Genomic DNA, 22,112 nt, shown 5'->3' with positions numbered 1-22,112 from the left:
CTCGGCTGTTCGGATTCGCATGGGGAAACCGCCGGGTCTGTTTGACAGGGTATAACTAGACGAATACAAGGCCGATTTTGATGGGGAAAACAAAATTGTCAATGTTGAAGTTCAAATTTTTATAAAGTGTGTTTTTGGCCAAATTTGAACGATTTTTGCCAAACCCTCCACTCCCCTCTCATGTGAACTTGCATTGGCTGCGAAACCACCATAGTCCTATGACTCTACTACACTTTTGCGTCTTGAATTAATTCCTTTACTCCTGGGCTAAGCCCGAAAGTCAACCTATTTGATTTTACAAAATGTGTCTTGATTTTTCGTTCCCGAGAACCTTAGTGCAAACCGCCGGTTCTCTCTCTTCTCAACTCCTTCTCTTGTCTCTCCACCTCTTCGTCGTACACAATGAACTCGTGCAAAGCCTTACCACCAGGCACCATGGGCAAAACAGGCACCTTCTTCTCGACAATCACCTCCAACAAAACAGGCGTCTTGCAGTCCAAGAATTCCTTGACCTTGGCGGCCATGTCCTCCTGTTTATCAAGACGAATACCAGTGACACCCATGGACTCAGCCAACTTCATAAAGTCTGGATTCAGCTGGTGTGTGTGGGAGTATCTGTGCTCGTAGAAAAGCGACTGCCATTGCGTCACCATACCTTGTTCTTCGTTGTTCAACACACAAATCTTCACTGGAGCACCGGCCTGGACAGCAGAAGAAAGCTCCATGAGAGTCATGTTGAAAGATGCATCACCGTCAATGTCAATGACAATGGCGTCGGGTTTGCCGATTTGGGCACCAATGGCAGAAGGGAGACCAAAACCCATGGTTCCCAAACCACCAGAGGTGATGAAAGTACGGGGTTTCGTCCACTCAAAGTGCTGGGCAGCCCACATCTGATGCTGGCCCACACCGGTGGTGACAATGACTTCCTTATCGTAATTTTGCGTCTGGTCGCTGATCTCACGGATCAATGTCTGAGGCTTGATGAGAGAACCTGGGGTCTCCTTCATGTATGCGTATGGGTATTGTTCCTTCCACTTGAGCACCTGGCCCATCCAGTCCTTTCTCTCGGGCACCTCCTTCACCAATGGCAAGAATGTAGCAAGGTTACGGGTAACATCGCCCTCAATGGCTTCAGTGGCCTCCACAACCTTGTTGATGTTCTTAGGGCTGATCTCGAAGTGAATGATACCACCTCTGCCTTCCTGGGCAGCTAATCTGGCGGCAGGGGCAAACTTCGAGACCACACCGGTCACTCTGTCGTCAAAACGGGCACCAAGAGCGATGATCAAGTCAGCGTTTTGCATGGCAGTGTTTGCAGCAGCGGAACCGTGCATACCCAAGAAATCAAGAGACTTCTCGTCTCTCTGGTCAAAAGCACCCAAACCCTGGATGGTGGTGGTGACTGGGATGGTCGCCTTTTCAGAAAGCTCCTTCAACAACTGAGGACCCTTCTCATGGTTCAAGATACCGGCACCAACATAAAGAATTGGCTTCTTGGCGTTGTTCAACAAGGAAGCAGCACGCTCAATGGCCTCGGTGGTGAACTTGGTGGTGAAACGCTTGGTGATTTGAGAAAGAGCATTCAGTGGCAAGGTGGTGTTGATAGGGATGGCCTCTCTGAGAATGGAGGCAGTAACATCCTTGGGAAGATCCACCAAGACAGGACCTGGACGGCCGGTGGTAGCAATTTCAAAAGCCTCGTTGATACGCTTAGGCAACTCGGCCACATTCTTGACCATGACGTTCCATTTCGTGCATGGTCTGGAAATACCAATCACATCGGCTTCCTGGAAAGAATCCGTACCAATGGACGTCGTAGGCACCTGACCAGTGAAAACAACCAAAGGCACACCGTCCATAAGAGCATCTTGCATGGCAGTGACAACGTTGGTGGCACCAGGACCCGAGGTGACCAAGACAACACCAGGTTTAGCAGTCACTCTAGCGTAGCCCTCAGCCATGTGACCAGCACCTTGCTCGTGTCTAGGCAAGACAAACTTGAATTTGTCGGAGTTGTAGATGGCATCGAAAACTGGCAAGATAGCACCACCAGCATAGCCAAAAACAGTGTCGACGTTGTGTCTCAACATCATCTCGTGGAAGATCTCACCTCCAGTCAATCCAATGAAGGAGTCGTCCATGGTGGACTTTTTCGTCAACTTCTGGGGGTTTTTAGGATCCTGAGGCTCCTGGTCAAACGAAGGAGCCGGCGTAGGTCTCCTGTTCTCGGCCCTTTGCGTCATAGTGGCCTGGGAGTGTTTCGTGTTGGTTAAGCTTCTCTTGTACATATTGAAAGCAGGGGCCGATCTGGCCATAGCGGCACGGCTGAGGCGGCCTGAGAGGCGTGCGTGCGCGAGCATGGCAATAAATATAAGGTGGTTACTTTTGAAAAGTGGTTATTGGCAGAAAGCGGACTTTGTAATAGCTTTTCCTGGGGGGCCTATGGGTCTTATACTCTGATTATGAGTCAAATTTTCTTCGCATTTTTCAGCTCCACGTCCTGCAGACACCCATGGAGTCCCGTCACCGGGGCAGCGGAACAGACGTCGCCTCGATGACTCATCACGTGATGTGCCGGAAACCTCCACAAATGGAAGAAACGGTGATTTCGCTTATATGCTGTGTAATGAGGGTCAGATCCGTCATTGTGCAAGGCTGCTTGAAGTACCTGAATCTCCAGTAAACCGTGTTTCTTATGTATACAGTCACGTGGATGCTGCTGAAAATCGCACCACCCCTCCGATACCGGAGGCTACCCCAGACTTGTCGCATATTGATATTTTTATTAAACCATTTAATCCTCCTTCGCTCTCGGAAGGTCTTCCTTCTCATTTATTTGAGAATCCTCGTTGCTCGAGATTACCCCGCTCAGGGTCTCGTGTCCCACTCTGTCGTAGATTTGCTCTGGTTCCACGCCCACCACTTCTTCTATTGGCTGCGAAATATGCTCTTTCGGCGTGGAAGGCAGGCCCCAGTCCAAAAAGTCTCTTCTGACTTCAACGTAGTCGTATGCAAATTCTCCGATTTGGTCTTCGTCGATACCCTGCTCCTCAGCAGCGTAGTCGGCTCTCAAATGGAGACCAGGAATGTTGTCAATGACTAAGCACAAGACAGCAGTAACAGCACCAGAGTAGGCAGTGGTGGCCAAAATGTACACAATTTGAATGTACAACTGCTTCCAGTTATGGTCGAGCCAGCCTCCCAAGTGGTCAGTTACATTGTCGTAGCCAATGACGGTTTTGGATCCAAAAAGTCCATTGAAAATGAGACCAACCATACCAGCGATACCGTGCTCTGCCATCACATCAAGAGAGTCATCAACACGGCAAAGGTACTTGAGCTGAGTCGAGAAGTTACAGACCACACCGGCGGTGATGCCCAAAATGACAGAGGCCCACAATGGGATACATCCTGATGATGGAGTAGCGGCAACAAGACCGGAAATGCAACCAGAACAAGCAGCCACCATGGACCATTTTTTCTCAAGACGGAAATCCAAAAGACACCAGGAAATGGCGCCGAAGGCTCCGCACAAGTGGGTGTTGAGCATTGCGTATGGCACCTTTACAGATACATTGCCTGCTGAGAAACCATTGAAAAACAACCAACCAAAGTACAACATGGAGGTACCCAAGAAGATGGTGGAGATATTGTGAGGTCTGTAGTTAATCATGAGATCCTGGTTTCTTCTGCCCAAAAAGGCCGAGTAGACAAAAGCGGAAACACCCGAAAGAATTTCCACAGGGCCACCACCAGCGTAATCCAAAGCGCCTCCATTCCATGTCAGGGCCCAACCGCCGCCCCAAATCCAGTAAACAACCGGACTGTAGACGATAGTGGACCACAAGAAGAAGAACACAATGGTTGGCAAGAAACGGCCTCTTTCAGCAATACAAGCACCAGCCAAAATGGCCAATGTGACAAGCAAGAATTGTAGTTGGAAAAGCACCCAAGCAATTTCCGGGTATGTAGAGTCGGCGTTTTCTTTGCCAACAATGTGTTTGAGGCCAAAGGCTCTCAAGTCGCCAATGAAGTTGTTTTTTGAAGTGGAAAATGCCAAAGAGTAGCCCCAAAAATACCATGTAAAGCATCCGATAAATGAGGACATGATGACGACCCAGATGGCCGAAAGAGCCGATTTTCTTCTGGACAAACCAGAATATAGAAATGCCAAACCGGGCACCATGACCCAGATTATGGATGAGGCGATGCTAAAGAGAAGCACTTCCGCCTGGTTGTATTCCTCGTTCTCTGTGAAGAGGGCTCTTTTAATCATAATGCAAGTGTTGATGAAATATTAAGTGTAAAAACACAAAAATTAACAAAAAATAGGAAGGCTGAAAAATCTAAAAAAGTAGGCTGCTACATCGCATGAGAGGCGACCAAGGTCATTAAATGACAAGGCGATTTCGAGTCAGACGGGTCTGCAAAAACCAATAGCACGCTTCACAGCCGCGTGCATCGCTGCAGGAAAAGCAGGCCAAGCACAGGCATAGAAGTGGCCCAAATGCTGTTGATGAGGCGCCTAAACAGCCACCGTGCAGAGCATGGCCAGAGATTATTCGATGGATTGCCTTTATCAGTAGGTCCGCGTGCAGGATGCCGCTTCACTCATCGGCGAGATAAGGCAGCTACGAAGCAACTGATGCCTGGGCATTGCAAGGGAAATTAGGAAACTAGGTTGGTTTGGGTGCACTAATTCAGCCTGTTTGCTCCGGGTCTTCCTGGGCGGGTTCTAGATTACTCGCTGTGCTGGGATGCCACAAGGCACCTGCCAAAGTGGATCTGGCAGCGCAGGGAGGCCAATCTGGAGCTCTCTAATTCTGTGTGATTTAAATATTTTGGTTTTTTTAAAAGCCGTTCGTATGGAACCTTCCGAAGTCGAAATAGGTCTGCCCCGAGTTATCCCGGCTGTTCGCCTCGCCAAAAGTGACGGACCTGCACACATCGCTATCTATCATTGCGATAACGGTGTCGCCCCTCTTTATTGGATGCTGTCAAATCGATAACGGTCTGCCGTAGCGGAACCGCCATATCGCCATCGCTATCAGCACAGAGATATTGAGGTTTTGGCACCCGGGTATAAAAGGGACAACGGTCGTAAAATTCTATTAATTTATTTTCTTGGCCATTGGCATGAGACCGTGTCTCATATTTTTTTTTCTTTTCTTTTTTTTCATGTTTTTCCATTTGTAGATTTGATGAAGATGTCACCACGGGGCGGTGTTTCGGCACCGAAAGCGCTTCCTACAGCTCGCTGGAATGCTCCGTTTTCCATCCTCCACATGTGAATGGGAGTGGACTTATGATACATTATTTGAATGATGAAAAAAAAAATTGATTTAAGTGGCTGAAGGTCTTGGAAATTATTCCTCCTAATGAATGTCTTCAATAATTGGACCAGAAGCGACAAGGCTGACGTTGATTTGGAATTGTCGGCGGTACGGAACCTCTTTCAATACCCCACGTTGAGATTTGTTTCTTCCAAGCCTAAGATAAATTTACGGCGTACGATTCCAGAACCGTATTGTGCCCACTTCGTCATTCCAGCTGCATCATAAGAATTGCTACGTTCATGGCTCCCAAGAAATAGCGCTAGGTCTTGGTATAGCATTTTCCACTCGTTGTGTTTCGTCGTTTTATCTCCTCGTTATTATTCCAGTGGACCCCGCCGAGTCACCTATTTACATTTAGCGTCGCTGCAGCCAGCTCGTTTAGATCTGCCACCAGTACTTCTCCACAAAGTGGAAAGTCTCAAAGCACACCTCAACAAGAATAAGGATGATAATGATCCATTCAAGACGAGTGCCTTTCTTCTCGCTCAACACACTGAGTAGCGCTCGCTGCTCCTCTGTCACATAGTCGAGCTTACGATTCATGATCAGGATACGCAGATGAATGTCAAGCCTACGACTGATGGATTCGTAGATCTTCTCCAAGTTGGGCTCCGACCAGTACAAGTCTGGAGTCTCAATGAGTTCCGAGTATAGGTTGAGCTTTCCGCGGATGAGGAAAAGACGACCGGTGAGTTTGAGAATGTCGGCCTCCTTTGTCTTGAGTTCCAAGCCTTCTGAAAGAACTTCACTATTCTCTCTGGTCAATTGAATGTGCTTCTCAAGTGACTCTTCGAGAATTGATAATCTTGTCGAACGAGAAAGACCGACTGCGAATGCGGCCTTCTCAAGTAGCCTTTGCTCTGGGTCTTGGCCTTGTGACACAAACACATCCTCTAAAACGAACGATGGTCTATCTTCCTCAGAAAGCTTTGCGTCTAGTGAGACATAGTCCATCTCTTCACTCTCGCTCTCATATTTCTCCGAAACGGCGTCCCAAATCTGGGGTACGTAGCCATCTATTTGATCTTCGGTGATATCCCACCCAACCAAAGTTCCATTGGCCAAAACCATGATGTCTTTTTTATCAACCTTGCATTGTAAGACCTCGTCACGGATAACCACAGAATGTGGTAACTTGCTTTTACGGAAGATACTCCGCACCTTGTCTAGATCGATGGATTCACCTATGGTCAATGACGTTACCGGTTTTAGGTACTTTTGAAGCGAGACTTCATCCACATATTCTCCCTGCACCTGTTCTAGAAACGACAAGATTTTTGACTGACTGGACTGTTCGGCCTTGTGCAGCCATCGTAGCGATTGAAGTCCGGCTTTTTGGTTCTTCTTTTTGGTCAGTTTCTTGTGAGGGACAGGTACTGTGATTGGTTGTTTCTTCAACTCCGCAGCCACTTTGGAAGAGTTGAATCGTCTGAAATTTAGGAGACCATGCCGAAGCAGCGGCCTGAATATGCTCAACATGATTGGTAGCAGTATTAACAAAGTCCGTATGGTCTGATGCCGCGGTAGAGTCGAGTCGGTCACGTGTATAGTTGACAAGAAAACAAATGTAATTCAGTTCGATTATTTACGAATTCTTTATTTGGAAATTTTCTAAATGGTCGTTCTAACTATGACTGCGGTGCTAATTCTCCTGCTGTATTGGCTGCGAAAAATTACCACTGTTTGAGCGACCATACTCAATTTCTCACCATCATTGTAAAATAGAGTCCGGAAAATTTCCAACCTACTCAGGTAAGCGCCTTACGGAGAGTCGGCCAAGCCACGCTCCTTGTTATGTATGTTTGTTGCTGCTTCACGGAAGGGCGTTTCGTGTAAATCTCAAAACTCAACCTCCTCGCAGCCTCACTGCCTATGCGATCTTCTCTACATCGTTCTAGAAACACAGTTTTGACGAGGTACTGAAAGATGTCTTCGAAATAAAATAAAAACCAGCTCTACCCGTGCATTCCATTGTTGCGAAGAACAACAAGCAGATCAAATTTGCATTTAATCTCGGTTCACAGTTGGGCGTTCGTATTTTCAATGGCTGTCAGAGAACATATGCCTGCATGTATTTTCACACGTTGTTTTACTTATTCCGTTTTGGGATAGGTAATAACTATTACGCGGGTCTGGACGAAGAGGTCCCGATTTGAGGGGTGCACAGAAACGCTCTAGAGCACGACAATGTCGTCGCTACCTCAGGGAGTCTCGAGTCTTTTGGGTATTTATTGAAATATTCTGCTTTTTTATACCCTAGACACTTTCTTCACGTTTTGTAGTAAACAAAAAATCTATTTTAAGCACTGTACGACCCAAGAAACTCGAGCAGGCGGGTCTGGTTGGGGAATGCGGTATCCGGATTAGAGAGGTGCGAGAATGGCTTTTTTTGGATTGCCAAACAAAAATACACCTACGTCTATTCTTCTTCCCAATTCTTCCTATTTGTAGCGTGCAAGACCCTGCGTTGGCGTGACCTCAGAGAATAAAAGCATCGTCCCCCCTGTTCCTATTCCTTGCCCAACTTAATTATGTGGTATGTTAACTCGAATAACGTTCTTCTGGCAAAATACTAACCTACAGTGGAATCTTTGGCTACGTGAACTTCTTGGTGGACAAGACCAGAGGTGAAATTATGGAGAACCTCTTGGAAGGTCTCTCCAGATTGGAATACAGAGGCTATGACTCGACCGGTTTGGCTGTTGATGCTGATGATAAGTCTAGTAACATCATTGTCAAGGTCGCTGGTAAGGTCAAGCTCTTGAGAGAAGAAATTGAGAAGACCAACGTGGTCAAGGACACCGTTTTTGACAACCACGTTGGTATTGCTCACACCAGATGGGCTACCCACGGTCAACCCACAGCTTTGAACTGCCACCCTCACCGTTCTGATCCTAGCGGAGAGTTCGTTGTGGTGCACAACGGTATCATCACCAACTACAGAGAGTTGAAGACATTGTTGGTCAGCAAAGGCTACAAGTTTGAGTCCGAGACTGACACAGAGTGTATTGCTAAGTTGTTCAAGCACATCTACGATTCTAATGCCCAGGCTGGTCAGTACATCGACTTCAACGATTTGACTAAGCAGGTGTTGTACGAGTTGGAGGGCTCTTACGGTTTGTTGGTCAAGTCTGTCCACTTCCCAGGTGAGGTCTGTGGTACCAGAAACGGTTCGCCTTTGTTGGTCGGTGTCAAGACCGAGAGAAAGTTGAAGGTCGACTTCGTCGACATTGAGTTCCCAGAGAACCAGGAGAAGTTTGCCGGTCCAAATGTGAACGGCGAGCTGAACTTGAGAACTTCCCAATCGAGAGCCTTCTTCAATGAGGATGGTGTTCCTTCCCCTGTTGAGTTCTTCTTGTCTTCCGACCCAGCCTCTGTCATTGAGCACACCAAGAAGGTTTTGTTCTTGGAAGACGATGATATTGCCCACATTTACGACGGTGAGTTGCACATCCACCGTGCCAAGAAGTCCACTGCTGGCGAATCTACTTTCCGTCCTATCCAAACTTTGGAGATGGAGTTGAATGAGATCATGAAGGGCCCATACAAGCACTTCATGCAGAAGGAGATCTTCGAGCAGCCTGACTCTGCTTTCAACACTATGAGAGGTAGACTCGACTTCTCCAACAATTCTGTTAACTTGGGTGGTCTCAAATCGTGGTTGCCTACTATCAGAAGATGCAGAAGAATCATTATGATTGCCTGCGGTACCTCCTACCACTCTTGTTTGGCTACAAGATCTATCTTTGAGGAATTGACTGATATCCCTGTCTCTGTTGAGTTGGCTTCCGACTTTTTGGACAGAAAGTCTCCTGTCTTCAGAGATGACACTTGTGTCTTCGTTTCCCAGTCTGGTGAGACTGCCGACTCCATGTTGGCCTTGCAATACTGTTTGGAGAGAGGCGCTTTGACTGTCGGTGTCGTGAACTCTGTCGGCTCTTCCATGTCCAGACAAACCCACTGCGGTGTCCACATTAACGCTGGTCCAGAAATCGGTGTCGCCTCCACTAAGGCCTACACCTCGCAATACATTGCTTTGGTCATGATTGCCCTCTCGCTCTCTAACGACTTTGTTTCCAAGAGAGATCGTCACACTGAGATCATCCAGGGCTTGAAGGAGATCCCAGAGCAGATCAAGACTGTGTTGAAGCTAGAAGAGAAGATCAAGAGCTTGTGCAATGACTTCTTGAACGAGCAGAAATCCTTGTTGTTGTTGGGTAGAGGCTTTCAACACGCCACTGCCTTGGAGGGTGCCTTGAAGATCAAGGAAATCTCCTACATGCATTCTGAAGGTGTTCTTGCCGGTGAGTTGAAGCACGGTGTTTTGGCATTGGTTGACGGTGACTTGCCTATCATTGCCTTGGCTACCAGAGACTCTCTTTTCCCTAAGGTGATGTCTGCTATTGAGCAGGTGACTGCCAGATCTGGTAGACCTATTGTCATCTGTAACGAGGGTGATGACTTGTTGAAGGACAAGGCTTACGCTACCTTGCATGTTCCATTGACCGTTGACTGTTTGCAAGGTTTGTTGAACGTCATTCCATTGCAGTTGATGAGTTACTGGTTGGCCGTGAACAGAGGCATTGACGTCGACTTCCCCAGAAACTTGGCCAAGTCGGTCACGGTGGAGTAAAAAGAGGGAAATAGTCATACATAGTTTTCAATAAGGTGCACTTGATTAATACATAACACGTCATAGCATTACGAGCGCTTAAAGAATTCTGACTGGCTCATGAAGGCGGAAGAGGTATCCAACACCAGCTCTCCCAAACCCAAGTATTTCTTGGTGTAATAACGAGCAGACTCGTTGGGAATCTGATCAAGATCCGGACTGTGGTTAGTTTTGTTTCCAATGAAGGCTGTAAGACCTTAATCAAAGCACACGATACTTACGTCAAACCGGTATTTCTTCTGATGCCAGCCAAGACGGCTGAGACGGCGAGGAGGTCGGCACCCAAGTGGATGGATTTCAAGAAAAGACCCTGGATGTTAATATTTGTTCGGTTGCAAGGCACTGCTAACATACCATTATTTCGAATTAGTCTGAACGGCTGAGAAATGTTCCTTGAAGCAGATATGGTCCCTGGCCCGTGTTTTTGTACTGCAGACAAAACCTTCTTTGTACTACTGTGAGTGATTTCCTAGAACAGTACTTCGAGGCTACTTGTCTTATTTGAAATTAATCTTGAAGTTACCAAATATGATCCATATATCTATCCAGATGTATTAGAGTATTGGGTTAAATATGATTATGGGGCAAGTTCTGTTATTTTTTTCGGGTTTTCGTAGAATCGCATGCTGCAGCCATGTCCTCCATATGATGGCAAAAATGTGACAGAAGGCAAATGTTATCAAATTATCTCAAAGCCTACACAAAAAAGAAAAAAGAATCTCGAGCTTCAGCAGGCAAAAATTTCAGTGCAAAAGTAATTTTCACTTCTTCAGTTACCCTTCTCTGATGTCTTTTTCGAACCGGGGCCCCATGAACAAGTGTGGTACTGCATGCCCATTTTCATTCCAGAATGCTTTCACACGCAGGGCCAATACTCTTTTTCCAATCTAACCAAGGAGGGTAGCACGATAATCAAATCCCAGGTGAACACAGCTCATAGTCCAAATAAGTGAATCGAGATGCAGATGAACGAAACATAGGTCAGGATAAGTCTGGACCTCATACGCTTCCAGCTAGCCCCTCAGAAGGTCCACATGAAAGATGTTGTTTGTAAACCAACAGCAATTTCAACTTCGCCGTCAAAAGAGAAAACTTCATTTCTCGGAAAGAGCCTTGTGGCTTGTCTATGTGACCGCTTTGGCAGAATCAGCCTTGGAACCGACCAAATCTTGTAGTACATTTCACAACATTGTTGTTCCTGTAGTTCCGGTTCCTAAAGGCTTGATGACCCGAGAGGTTCATGGCATATGCCAGGCTTTCCATCAAATGTCACTTGCGTCAAAGATGATACTGAATTGCGCTAACTTCAGAGGAACTCTCAAGCCTGATCTTAATGAAAGCAATGGAAGCAGTCTATTGACACGACGAATGACTGAAACCGGGTTGAGCTATCAATGTTTAGTGCCGGCCTGACCTATACGTTGTTGACTAATGGCATCAGAGCATCGATGTCTCAAATAGTATTTGCCGTATGATTTAAAAGCGAAGCAAATCTACTGCAATCAACACTTCAGAACTCTGGAAAGATCACCATTGGACTCATCAAAAGAATCAAAAGGAAGATTCTGGGGGATGCAAGCCAGAAATTCTATAAGATCTGGTCTTACTTTCTGTTAGACCTGCATATTGGCGACCAGCCTTCAACACATTGAAAATCCATCATCACTATAAGCAAGTCTCGCTGAATCCCTGGGCTGCCACAAGATCCCAACACCTAAACGTTTGGTCTTATAAACAACCACTGAGCTTCAGACGCAACCATCATTCTTTGCACAATTCGTCATGTCGGATAGATATAGACCACCTACTGGACCTAAAGGTCCAAAAGGTCCCAGAGGGCATCCACCTTCAAATTACAAATCCGGTTGGAAAGACCAGGAAGGCAAAGGCGCAGATGGTAAAAGGTTCAAAGAAAGAGATAACTATAGACCCAATGTGATTGATAGGCGAAGAGGCCCTGACGACGGGGATGACAGGTACTACAACAGAGACAGGAACGACAAGAACGACCGATACGAAAGAAATGACCGAAACGACAGACCTCTGGGGCCATCGGGCTCTAGAGATAACCGTGGCCAGAAGAGAGGTCCACCTGAGAGAGATCCTAGAAGAGGGCCGGGTGGTGATAGGCCCAACAAGAGACGGGACTTTAATGCTCGAGACTATGATAATGATCGCGCCGAGAGCAGTAAACCCGAAATCGACAGGCCTCCACGTGCACCCAAAAGCAGCGGGTATCAGGGTCCTGGCGCTCGTCCAGGTCCTCGTCCAGGTCCTCGCACCGGTCCCAATAATCGACCAACAGGTCCTGGAGGTGGTTCCAATGCTGGTCCCAACGCTGGTCCAAACCAAAGAGATAGACCAAAACAACCACCAAAGAAACGCACCCCGAACCCCAATGCCAATCAAAACAAAAAACCCCAGCAAAGACTCCAGCCATCGCAGCTATACTCATTATATGCTAACAGGTCTAACGAACTATATAAACGGGTTCAGCAAGTTGGTGAGGGTACTTACGGTAAGGTCTACAAAGCCAAAAACTCTCTCACTGAGGAGTTTGTAGCTTTGAAGAGATTGCGTCTTGAGAGCGAGAGAGAAGGTTTCCCAATCACAGCGATGAGGGAGATCAAACTTTTGCAAAGTTTCGATCATCCGAACATTGTTGGTTTGTTGGAGATGATGGTAGAACATAATCAGATCTTCATGATCTTTGACTACTTGGACCATGATCTTACTGGTTTACTCACACACCCAGATCTTAAGCTCACAGAAGGACACAGAAAGACCATATTTAAGCAGCTTATGGAAGGTATGAATTATCTTCATGCCAGAAGGGTAATTCACAGAGATATCAAGGGATCCAATATCTTGGTGGATCGAGAGGGTACGGTGAAGGTAGCAGATTTTGGTTTGGCAAGAACCATGAAGGTATTGAAAGATGGCGAAAGTCCAGACTACACCAATCGTGTCATTACGATTTGGTACAGGCCACCAGAACTTCTTCTTGGGTCTGTGGACTACGGACGTGAAGTCGATATTTGGGGTGTGGGGTGCTTACTCATTGAATTGTACACTAAGATGGCCGTATTCCAGGGTACGGAAGAGATTTCTCAGCTTTATAAAATTTTTGATATCATGGGTACTCCCAGCGTTGACTCGTGGCCCGATATCGAAAACTTGCCATGGTTCGAGATGTTGAAGCCACGCATAAACAAAAAATCAAGCTTTGAATCAGAATTCAGACCATTAATGTCTGAGCAAAGTTTTGATCTTGCACAAAAAATGTTATCGTTGGTTCCAAGTGAGAGAATCTCAGCCGAAGACTCTCTTCAGCATGCGTACTTCACTGAAGACCCCAAGCCTGAGGCATTGGAATTCATGAAGACGCTTGAAGGTGAGTGGCATGAGTTTGAGACCAAGAAAAGAAGAAGGGAAGAGCGTAAGCGATTGGCTGAGATGAAGAATGCAAAGGGCAGGGAGGTCTCATTGCCTCCTACCCAGCCAGCAGCACCTAATCCTGCCAACGAGCATGCCGGCTTCCAAACTCCATTGTCTACTGAGCAGGCTATTCTCGATGATATTAATAATGGCCTGGAGAGCAAGCCAAACGCGGTTATGGGCTTGGATGAGATCATGAATCATTCGGAGCCGGATCGTCAAGCGACTGAGGACCCTACTGACACTGCCACTGACGACAAGGAGAACAAGGCGGAAACTGAAGAGCCCAACGAAACAGCTGAGGGCGAAGCGGGAGAAAAGCAGGAGTAAAGTAGCAATCTTGCTTAACCAAAAGAAAGGGCCACAACTGTGAAGCTACTTCGTACGATCTTTAAGCAAATGTATAATACTTACGGGAACATGAAGACCTTGAGAGGCTTCTGTGAGAATAGGGACAAGGTCAAGCTGTCAAGCACACTTAGACCCGACCGGAACATAATAGAGATACGGTAATGTCACCTATGATGTACATAAATAAAGCATTAATAAAGGCAATTGTCGCAAGGATCGGACAGTTGGCAAAGTGTTTTAAAAGGATTTGCTTGGTCCGTGCGCCTAAGGTATAGAGGTCACACCAGATTTCCCTATTCTGCATCCTCTGCCTCTATGGGGTCACTCACCCAGAAATAGCCACAAGCTGTCGCCTTTATCCAATGTAAATAAGGCTACATTACATGACCTCAATGGCTCAAGGCGATTGCTTTACTTGCTAAATGTAGTTGCTCGCAGCGGGCTAACTCTTTGGATTCATTGTTTTGCCGCTTCTTGTGCTTTTAAACATCTGTATATTTTTGCATCAAAATCTCAAATCTTCACCCTAGTCAGTATAATTTAAAGCTTCAATTCATCTAGACCGTGGACAATCAGGTGAATAGCGTTCCGGATCTGCCGCCAGGAATTTGCAACCATTCCGCCGCGCCCCACCATAGCCATATACTTTCTGAATCATAAACAAGCCCTTTCAAACCAGATATTCTGAGTTATCTTTCTTCTTTTAGATGCGAAGAAAAAAGGATTCCTTTTTTATATATTTTTTTTCTGTATTCTTTTCTTGTGCCCCAATGCTAAGAAAGCCCCCTCAGCTCCCCACGTCGCTATGTGTATCCTCGAGGTAAGCCGCGACCTTTTTTTCTCAGTATCTGTGCCGCATTACCCTACCATACATCATAAGCGCCAATTGATCTTTTCATACCATGGGATTGTGTTCCTCAAAGGACCCGCCGGCACCGCCAGCACCCGATGTTTCGGACAAGCGGACCAAGCAGCAGGCCGCCGTGGCCCAATCCGCTAAGGAGACCCTGGACTCCTCTAACGGGGTATCTGAAAAGAACCATCAAGAGTCACAGCAACAGCACCTCGCCACAAACGCCAATCAGAGCCTAAGACCAGGGCTGGTTCCCAACTCGACCGCTCAGTCCAGGCAACTGTCCTCACAGACCAACAACGGCATCATTCAGCCTGTCACGGGAGACAAGGAAGTGAAGGTCTTGTTGTTGGGTTCGGGCGAGAGTGGTAAATCCACCATTGTCAAGCAAATGAAGATCTTGCACAAGAACGGATTCTCCGATGAAGAGCTCTATGAATACAAGCCGTTTGTGTTCAAAAACGTGCTCGACTGTGTCAAGAATGTGGTGAACGCCATAATCGACCTCCAGCCTGATTTGATCGCCGAAAAAGGTACCAGCGAGGACGACTTGGCCGCCAACATTGCAGGCACAGTGGGCCAGCGTAAGCACATTTTGCGCTACGACGACCTCAACGAGATCTTGGACTACGAGGTTTCGGTTTCCTCCGAAGAGCCTTTCAACCCCTCTGTGGCTGCCAAGATCAAGGACGTCTACAACATCAAAGAGGTACACGATTTCATGGAGCGCGAGCAAGGCAAATTCTACCTCATCGACTCCACAGACTACATGCTCAGTAATGTGGACAGAATCGCTGCCTCTGACTATGTCCCAAACCAGGCTGATATCTTGCGTACGCGAAAGAAAACGTCGGGTATCTTCGACTTCCGTTTCCAAATGAGCGGTGTCAATATGCATATGTTCGATGTAGGTGGCCAGCGCTCGGAGCGCAAGAAATGGATCCACTGCTTCGATAACGTCACGCTAATAATCTTTTGTGTGGCTCTTTCTGAATATGACCAGGCGCTTCTAGAAGAAGATTCCCAAAACCGATTGGAAGAGTCCCTTACGTTGTTCGACTCAGTGGTCAACTCGCGCTGGTTCTCGAGAACCTCCATTGTGCTCTTCCTCAACAAGATCGATGTCTTCGCAAAGAAATTGCCATTTTCACCTTTGGAAAATTATTTTCCAGACTACAATGGCGGCGATAACATCAACAAGGCCGTGAAATATATCTTATGGAGATTTACACAGGTAAATCGCTCGGGCCTTAACATCTACCCACACGTCACACAGGCCACAGACACTTCAAATATTCAACTTGTGTTTGCCGCAGTGAAGGAGACAATATTGGAAAATTCTTTGAGAGACAGTGGTATCTTGAACACCTAATTGATTTACTGAGGTACACTATTGAGAAAGAATCGAAGGAGAGAAAAAAGAAAAAAGATTGGTATTTCATTCTGGTGTATCTTTACATGGTATTATTTTCGAGTTATTTATTCGTATTTCACATTAAAATGAATTTCGTTGCATCATGCACTGGCCGCTGGCTGGCTTTCGGTTGGAGGGGGTTTAGCTGGTTGTGAATCTCTGCTCTCGCCGCTAGGCCTCCTCTCAGAACCTCCCCTTCCTCTACCTCTTCCTCTGTAAGCCCGGCCACCACGACCGCTTTGGCCACGCCCTCTTCCACGCCTTGAGTTCAGATGGCCATTTTTGTCGCCAGAGTCTTCATCACTCAGTCGTTTTGCGCCATTCAATTGCAGGTTTATCTGCTTTTCTTCTCCATTTGATTCAGCTGGGGCAGGAGGTTTACCATTTTCCCCCTTAGTTACTTTCCCATCCTTCGCTCCCTCAGTATTCGTTCTAGATCCTCTCCTTCCTGGTCCGCCTTCTGACCGCTTTCCGCCCCGTCTCTCCGTTCCAGCTCTTCTTCCACTTCTCCTGCCACCACGATTAGAGGATCGATCCTTTTCATCCGACTTATCTTCTAATTGTACCTTATCTTCCAATGCCAGTGTCATTTCAATGAGATGCTTCTTGAAGTCTGGACGTTGCTGCGAAGAAAAGGACTTATTGCGTTCTGTAAGATGATGTTGGTCCTTAAGAATTGGATGGTTATACTCCGCTGAATGCTTTTCTGTGGATTCTCTCTTTGTTGTACTTTCATCGACCGATCCCCTTTTACTCCTCAGGAACAGTTTCCTACTCAGATTGTCCCGAGATCTCCTGCTTGAGGTCAGCTTATTCTTGTCCTCTCTTAAAGAGGCGTCCTTTTTTGCATCTGTTTCTGGTTTTGTGGGCTGCGTTGGCTCCAGTTTTGAGCCGTCATCCAGATCAGCGACAAGAACTCCATCCTTCGTGGATACTTCAGGGGCACTCTTCGATTCGAGGTGTAAGGCATCGGGGCTACTAAGTCTTTCGAGCTCCTTTTGATGAGCAGGAGATGAGACAGTGGAAGGCTTTTTCTTCAAAATCACGGGCTTTCCTTGGGGTTTCGGAGTCCCATTTGCAGACTTTCTCCCCTTCGCATTGGGAGTCCTCGTATCCTCAGACTCAGACTTGGTGCTGAGGATGTCCGCCAAACTCTTTTTCTGACCGTAGATGGAAGATGGAATTGGAGCCGGAGACAATGCATTACTCTCCGATTTTGCGGGCTCGACGGTCTTCGGAGGTCCACGCATTCTGCCATCTGAATCATTATTCCCCTTCTTCTTCAGCATGTCTTCGGAATCCGAGCTGAGTGCTGTGACAGTATTTGGGTCAATTGACACAATTTTTTTATCCATCTCATGCTCCTTTGCCAATATATCCACAGGCTTAGCATTACCGAATGGATTAGGTTTGGGTTTTGATGGACCCAAGGCTGGCGTTTCATGACCAGGATCTATAACTTGAGGTGTTGCTGTATGTGAAGAGGTGAAACGAGTGAGCGGTTTTGGTTGTGGTGGACCGTTGTGGCCACCGGAGCCGAACGATGATCTGCGTCCTGGTCCACCCATTCGCAGATTATCACGTCCTGACAGATGCATTGCCTCAAGCTCGCCGAGAACTCCAAGGCCTGGGATATGGCCACTATGGGAGGAACGGCGTCCCTCAAAGCTACCCCTGGTTTTGTTGGCAAGAAATTCACGTTCAACACGACGTAGTTCTGAGTCGTTCTCCTGATTAAACTTCATACAGCCTTGAAAATCTGCGTAGTCTGCGGGTTCAATGATCACTCGGCGGTTACCCTTGTAGTACAAGTCCTGCCAGTTTACCACTCTGTTTTGATCACTGAACGATTTTAGCTCAACAAATGCACTTTTCTTGACTATACCCGTTTCCAACGGGTTTGACACTGGATCATAAACGATCTTGAATTTGATAAACAGCATAAATCGAGAGCTGAAGAGGTCTTTCACGAATATATCATCACACGACACAGGAAGGTGTAGGAGTTTCACGATATACGGAGGTCCTTGATCAACCAGGAAGTTTTTCGACCGTCCGTAGCCACCAGGGCCAAAGATTCCCGAGTCGGAGCCACCTAGTGATTTATTCTTCTCGATGGGTACAGAAATTGAGGCGATGTCAATCTCATCATCGGCCCAAGAACCACCGTAAGCTAGTTGTTAGTAACATCGCCATCATTGACATGGTCATAATTGAAACCATTTGTTCTTCAAAAATACATACAATCATCAGAGATGAACTCTTCAAGTGACATCTTTTTAGGAGGTGCTGCGTGTTAGTACAATTATTAAACGGGTCGAGTCAATGGAGAGGTCCTGAAGTAGCTTTCATTCCCTTAAATAGACTCAGCCGGTTTGTTTGGTTATATAATGAAACACATACTCATTTTAGCTGTTCGATTGAGTACAGAGTTGGTCAGGCAAATACATACTCCTTGTAAGGTGAGAGGTATATTGTGCAGGTCCAGGGACCCTGGAGCCAGCCGCCCAAATGGGGAAAGAGGAAAAAGGATTTGATTTTAGATTATAAAATAAAAACAACAAGGAGCAGCAGACTTGATGGTGGCTCTTAACTTTTGTCCCGGCATGCTATCCTCGCTTTTGCATGTGTTCAAGAAAAGCGGCTCTGCATTGCACTTGTGGCTGCGAAAATGGGGGCTTCAAGTGGGACTTGAAATCAGTTCTGTTCGTAGTTGTCATAAGTAGATCTCCAGTTTTTAAAGAAGCCGGAGAAAAACTTGATGGCCAAACCAACGTCCTTGCTGCCTAGAGTAGCTCTAATCGAGTGCATAGACAACTGGGGAATACCCAAGTCGATTGTTCTGGCGCCAGTTTGGATGGAAAGGTATGGACCAATGGTACCACCCGAGGGAGAGCCGTTTCTGATATGGAAGTATTGAAGCTCGTCTCCATTCTTTTTGGCGAGCTCCTCGACAAGTGCCAATCCAGTTGAGTCAGTGGCCATGTTACCGTTAGGGTCTAAAGCGATCGAAATACCCTTGTTAGGAACCGGTTTGTGGTTCTCAAGATAAGCATTGGGGAAGTTGGGGTTGAACAAGTGGGTAACATCAGCTGATAAGATGATGGAATTGGCAAAGGTAACCTTGATCAGGTCGGTCAGCTCAGCTTCGCCAGGATTGTAGTACGACGACGATGCTACACGTTCAACGGTACTCAGGAAAAGGTGCCCACGAGCACCTTGTCTGGTTCCGGAGCCAACTTCTTCGTTATCGAAAAGACCGACAACTGAAAAGCCATCCTTAGGTAATTTGTCCTGAGCTTCGATCAAGCCAGTGATGGCAGAGTACGAGCAAACCCTATCGTCGACTCTGGGAGCGAAGACAAACTCATTGTCCAAGCCGCCAACCACACCCTTCTGAACATCATACAACTGTAAGTCCCACTGGACAATGTCCTCAACGGCATGGCCAGAGATCTTCGAAATGTACCTCAACAACTTCAATGGGTGCTTTCCGTAGAGAGGAGCCAGCTTCTCAGCTTTTGTAGGTTCAACTTCCCCGCCAAATCCAACAATTGGTACAGTCTGTGTCTCCTTGTCAAAAGGACCTGCGGCTGCTGCACCAAAATGTGGCGCTAAAGTAGGAATTCTTGCCACTGGATGAGGAGTTGAATCAACCAACTTATGCTTGACCTTGCCCTTCTCTTTCACCAAAAGACGACCACCCACACCCAAGTCTCTATCCCACCACACAGAGCTCAACGCACCAGCATAGTTCGCCACTCCCAAAAGGTTGTAGCCATCCACATCGCTCTTTGTGGAGTTTGGCTTGACCACAGTGGCCAAGGCATCAATATGAGAGCCAATTGCGCCGACTCCTTTCTCGGGAGTCCAGTCTGGACCAACTACGAACGCCACCAAAGAGGACCCACTTCTAGTGGTGTAGTACAGACCAGGACCGACCTGGCTCCACAGCTCCTTTTCTGGAAGGTATTTGAAACCAGCCTTCTCAAGCTTCTTGGAAAAGAAGTCAGTTGCGTGCCACACGGTAGGGTTGGTGTAGGTGAAGTCAATGTAGTCCTCAGCGTGGTCCAAGTAAGACTTATCGCCAGAGGCCTTGGTCTGGTTCTTTTCAATCAAAGCCTCACGTAACAAAGCAACCTCCTCTCCCTTCCCTTCTGCGAGAAGCTTCTGCAATTTTTCAATCAATTCGTTGTTCATGGTAGTAGTAGATAGTGGGTAACTGACAGATCTCCGATTAGGTGAGATAATGCACCTCCACAATTCCGCGCGCCACAATGGCTGCAAACAGCCAGCACTGAGATATAGGATGTTGAGGATCAAACTGTCTGATAGGAATAAAAACTTGGGTATAGCTGAAAATATGGAATTTTGTGATTGATGTGAAACCTTTTCAGGTAAGCATTATCGTGCATAACCCTGAAATACGGATCCATCCAGCCAGTGCCCTACACAGATAAGCTACACTTCTTCGTGGTTTCTCATAAGGATTCATATTTACACTTGATTCCGTGCTCTTGCTTCTCGTCGCTTTCGTTACATACATTGCCAACCTGACAGCTTCTACGGCACAAGCACTTTTTGTGAGTGGCCTTTTCCTCTAAGTCCTTCAACTTCCATCTACTCCGGTCTTTTAGCAGCGAAAGTGGCAGCCACGATCAAGGGCCACACCACAGTAACATCAGCATAAACCTTCACCAGCTTGGCATCTGCCTTGATCTTACCCCAACTGACAGCTTCGTCGGGTCTGGCACCTGCATCAGAACCATCGAATTCCTGACCGGTGTTGATGTAGACTGCCCAGTCGGCTCCGTTTCTCATGAGACAAGCATTGCAAATATGGTGCTTGACCAAGCCACCACCTAAAATAAGCATACCTGCTCTGGAAGCTTCCATGGACATGGAATTGATTTTTCTAATATCAGCAACAATGTCCAAACGGAACTGCTGCGGACTGGCTTTGAAGGTGTGGAAGAACAACATGTCACCAATAGAACCATCCGTAATGGCTGGACAGAAAATGGGGATCTTATTCTTATGAGCCCAGTACAACACTGACAGCTCGTCGTTAATCTCTTTACCAAGACGGTCGATCAATTTGGATGGAGTCCAGATGGCGGCAGAATCAGCATTCAAGCCCTCCTTGCCCAACTTGGCCATCTCCTCCTCTTGCTCCTCCAACATCTTATCCAACACAGGTACAATCCACTCCTCGAACTTACAGTAGTTGTCGTTTGGCACAAGCAAGTTACCAATTCTGTTGAGGCCCTGGTCTCTCAAGGTCTTGCCTGGCAAGGCAAAATCACCAAGGTATGTAGGAGCCAAGCACTTGATCAAGTCCTCCTCAATACCACCAGCAGAGGCCACAATGGCAGAAACCTTCTTGTGCTGGACCAAGTATCTCAAAGTATCTCTGAGACCCGAGGAGATCAAGTTGGAAGTGAAGCCCATGAAGATGGTGGCCTTCTGACGGTCCTCACTGTCGAATTCACCACCACGCTCGTGCTCAGGCAACTCGTCCTTGAGCTTTCCTCTCCAGCTATCCATTTCATTGATGATGTCGCAAGCAGAAGCCACCGACAGTGCCTGGAAACCCATGGTTTTCATGGAAGCGATCAAGTCGGTAGCCTTGGAGTTGTAGGCATAGTCTTGAGAGTAGTCCATGCCTCTGACCTTCTCAAAGTCGTCTGGCACGGGCACCGATTGTTTAAGCACAGCGTCCGACGCAATAGCAGGAAGTTTTCCCGAGCCGCTCATTATAGTAGTTTGGAGAGTATGGAAATATGGGGAAGTGAAAAAAACGAGATGCTCATCTGCGCTACAGGAAAGTCCGGCACTAGGGGTCCAGTCGGACGATTGTTGCAGGAGTTTTAGGAATTTATTTACGAAGGCACGGGAATGTGGTTTTCCCGATTCGCCATTTAATGTAAATTTCGGGATAATGAAGGTGGTTTACGGAATGGCTGCAAATGATTGACTGCGAAAGAGCACTTGTGAAGTGCATGAGCTGACAGTAACTGGGCATTTTGCCTATGAATGGATGAA

The 22,112-nt window shown here is 46.9% G+C and overlaps 9 protein-coding genes across 9 annotated transcripts; 3 read left to right on the top strand and 6 right to left on the bottom strand.

Moving 5' to 3' along the window:
- Window positions 1-332: 332 nt before the first annotated feature.
- ILV2 (acetolactate synthase catalytic subunit) lies at window positions 333-2,291 on the bottom strand (the record flags this gene model as incomplete). The annotated part of the gene is made up of 1 exon (XM_024856322.1): window positions 333-2,291. One exon carries the CDS (start codon window positions 2,289-2,291, stop codon window positions 333-335), a length of 1,959 nt encoding a protein of 652 aa, XP_024715921.1.
- A 506-nt stretch (window positions 2,292-2,797) lies between these two features.
- Window positions 2,798-4,279, bottom strand: MEP1 (ammonium permease; the record flags this gene model as incomplete). Its single annotated transcript, XM_024856321.1, has 1 exon — window positions 2,798-4,279. One exon carries the CDS (start codon window positions 4,277-4,279, stop codon window positions 2,798-2,800), a length of 1,482 nt encoding a protein of 493 aa, XP_024715920.1.
- Window positions 4,280-5,717: 1,438 nt separating this feature from the next.
- Window positions 5,718-6,818, bottom strand: C7M61_000895 (uncharacterized protein; the record flags this gene model as incomplete). The annotated part of the gene is made up of 1 exon (XM_024856320.1): window positions 5,718-6,818. The coding sequence occupies one exon, from the start codon at window positions 6,816-6,818 to the stop codon at window positions 5,718-5,720; it is 1,101 nt and encodes a 366-aa protein (XP_024715919.1).
- A 1,052-nt stretch (window positions 6,819-7,870) lies between these two features.
- GFA1 (glutamine--fructose-6-phosphate transaminase (isomerizing)) lies at window positions 7,871-9,972 on the top strand (the record flags this gene model as incomplete). The annotated part of the gene is made up of 2 exons (XM_024856319.1): window positions 7,871-7,875; window positions 7,923-9,972. The coding sequence occupies 2 exons, from the start codon at window positions 7,871-7,873 to the stop codon at window positions 9,970-9,972; spliced, it is 2,055 nt and encodes a 684-aa protein (XP_024715918.1).
- A 1,821-nt stretch (window positions 9,973-11,793) lies between these two features.
- C7M61_000893 (cyclin-dependent serine/threonine protein kinase) lies at window positions 11,794-13,779 on the top strand (the record flags this gene model as incomplete). Its single annotated transcript, XM_024856318.1, has 1 exon — window positions 11,794-13,779. One exon carries the CDS (start codon window positions 11,794-11,796, stop codon window positions 13,777-13,779), a length of 1,986 nt encoding a protein of 661 aa, XP_024715917.1.
- A 923-nt stretch (window positions 13,780-14,702) lies between these two features.
- On the top strand, window positions 14,703-16,025 carry GPA2 (guanine nucleotide-binding protein subunit alpha; the record flags this gene model as incomplete). Its single annotated transcript, XM_024856317.1, has 1 exon — window positions 14,703-16,025. One exon carries the CDS (start codon window positions 14,703-14,705, stop codon window positions 16,023-16,025), a length of 1,323 nt encoding a protein of 440 aa, XP_024715916.1.
- Window positions 16,026-16,168: 143 nt separating this feature from the next.
- Window positions 16,169-18,342, bottom strand: C7M61_000891 (uncharacterized protein; the record flags this gene model as incomplete). Its single annotated transcript, XM_024856316.1, has 2 exons — window positions 16,169-18,240; window positions 18,312-18,342. The coding sequence occupies 2 exons, from the start codon at window positions 18,340-18,342 to the stop codon at window positions 16,169-16,171; spliced, it is 2,103 nt and encodes a 700-aa protein (XP_024715915.1).
- Window positions 18,343-18,764: 422 nt separating this feature from the next.
- LAP41 (metalloaminopeptidase) lies at window positions 18,765-20,267 on the bottom strand (the record flags this gene model as incomplete). The annotated part of the gene is made up of 1 exon (XM_024856315.1): window positions 18,765-20,267. One exon carries the CDS (start codon window positions 20,265-20,267, stop codon window positions 18,765-18,767), a length of 1,503 nt encoding a protein of 500 aa, XP_024715914.1.
- A 420-nt stretch (window positions 20,268-20,687) lies between these two features.
- Window positions 20,688-21,824, bottom strand: C7M61_000889 (deoxyhypusine synthase; the record flags this gene model as incomplete). Its single annotated transcript, XM_024856314.1, has 1 exon — window positions 20,688-21,824. The coding sequence occupies one exon, from the start codon at window positions 21,822-21,824 to the stop codon at window positions 20,688-20,690; it is 1,137 nt and encodes a 378-aa protein (XP_024715913.1).
- Window positions 21,825-22,112: the final 288 nt, after the last annotated feature.

The sequence above is a fragment of the Candidozyma pseudohaemuli genome, assembly GCF_003013735.1.
Source record: "Candidozyma pseudohaemuli strain B12108 chromosome Unknown scaffold00001, whole genome shotgun sequence".
Lineage (NCBI taxonomy): Eukaryota > Fungi > Ascomycota > Pichiomycetes > Serinales > Metschnikowiaceae > Candidozyma > Candidozyma pseudohaemuli.
This window is presented reverse-complemented; position numbering and strand designations above follow the sequence as displayed.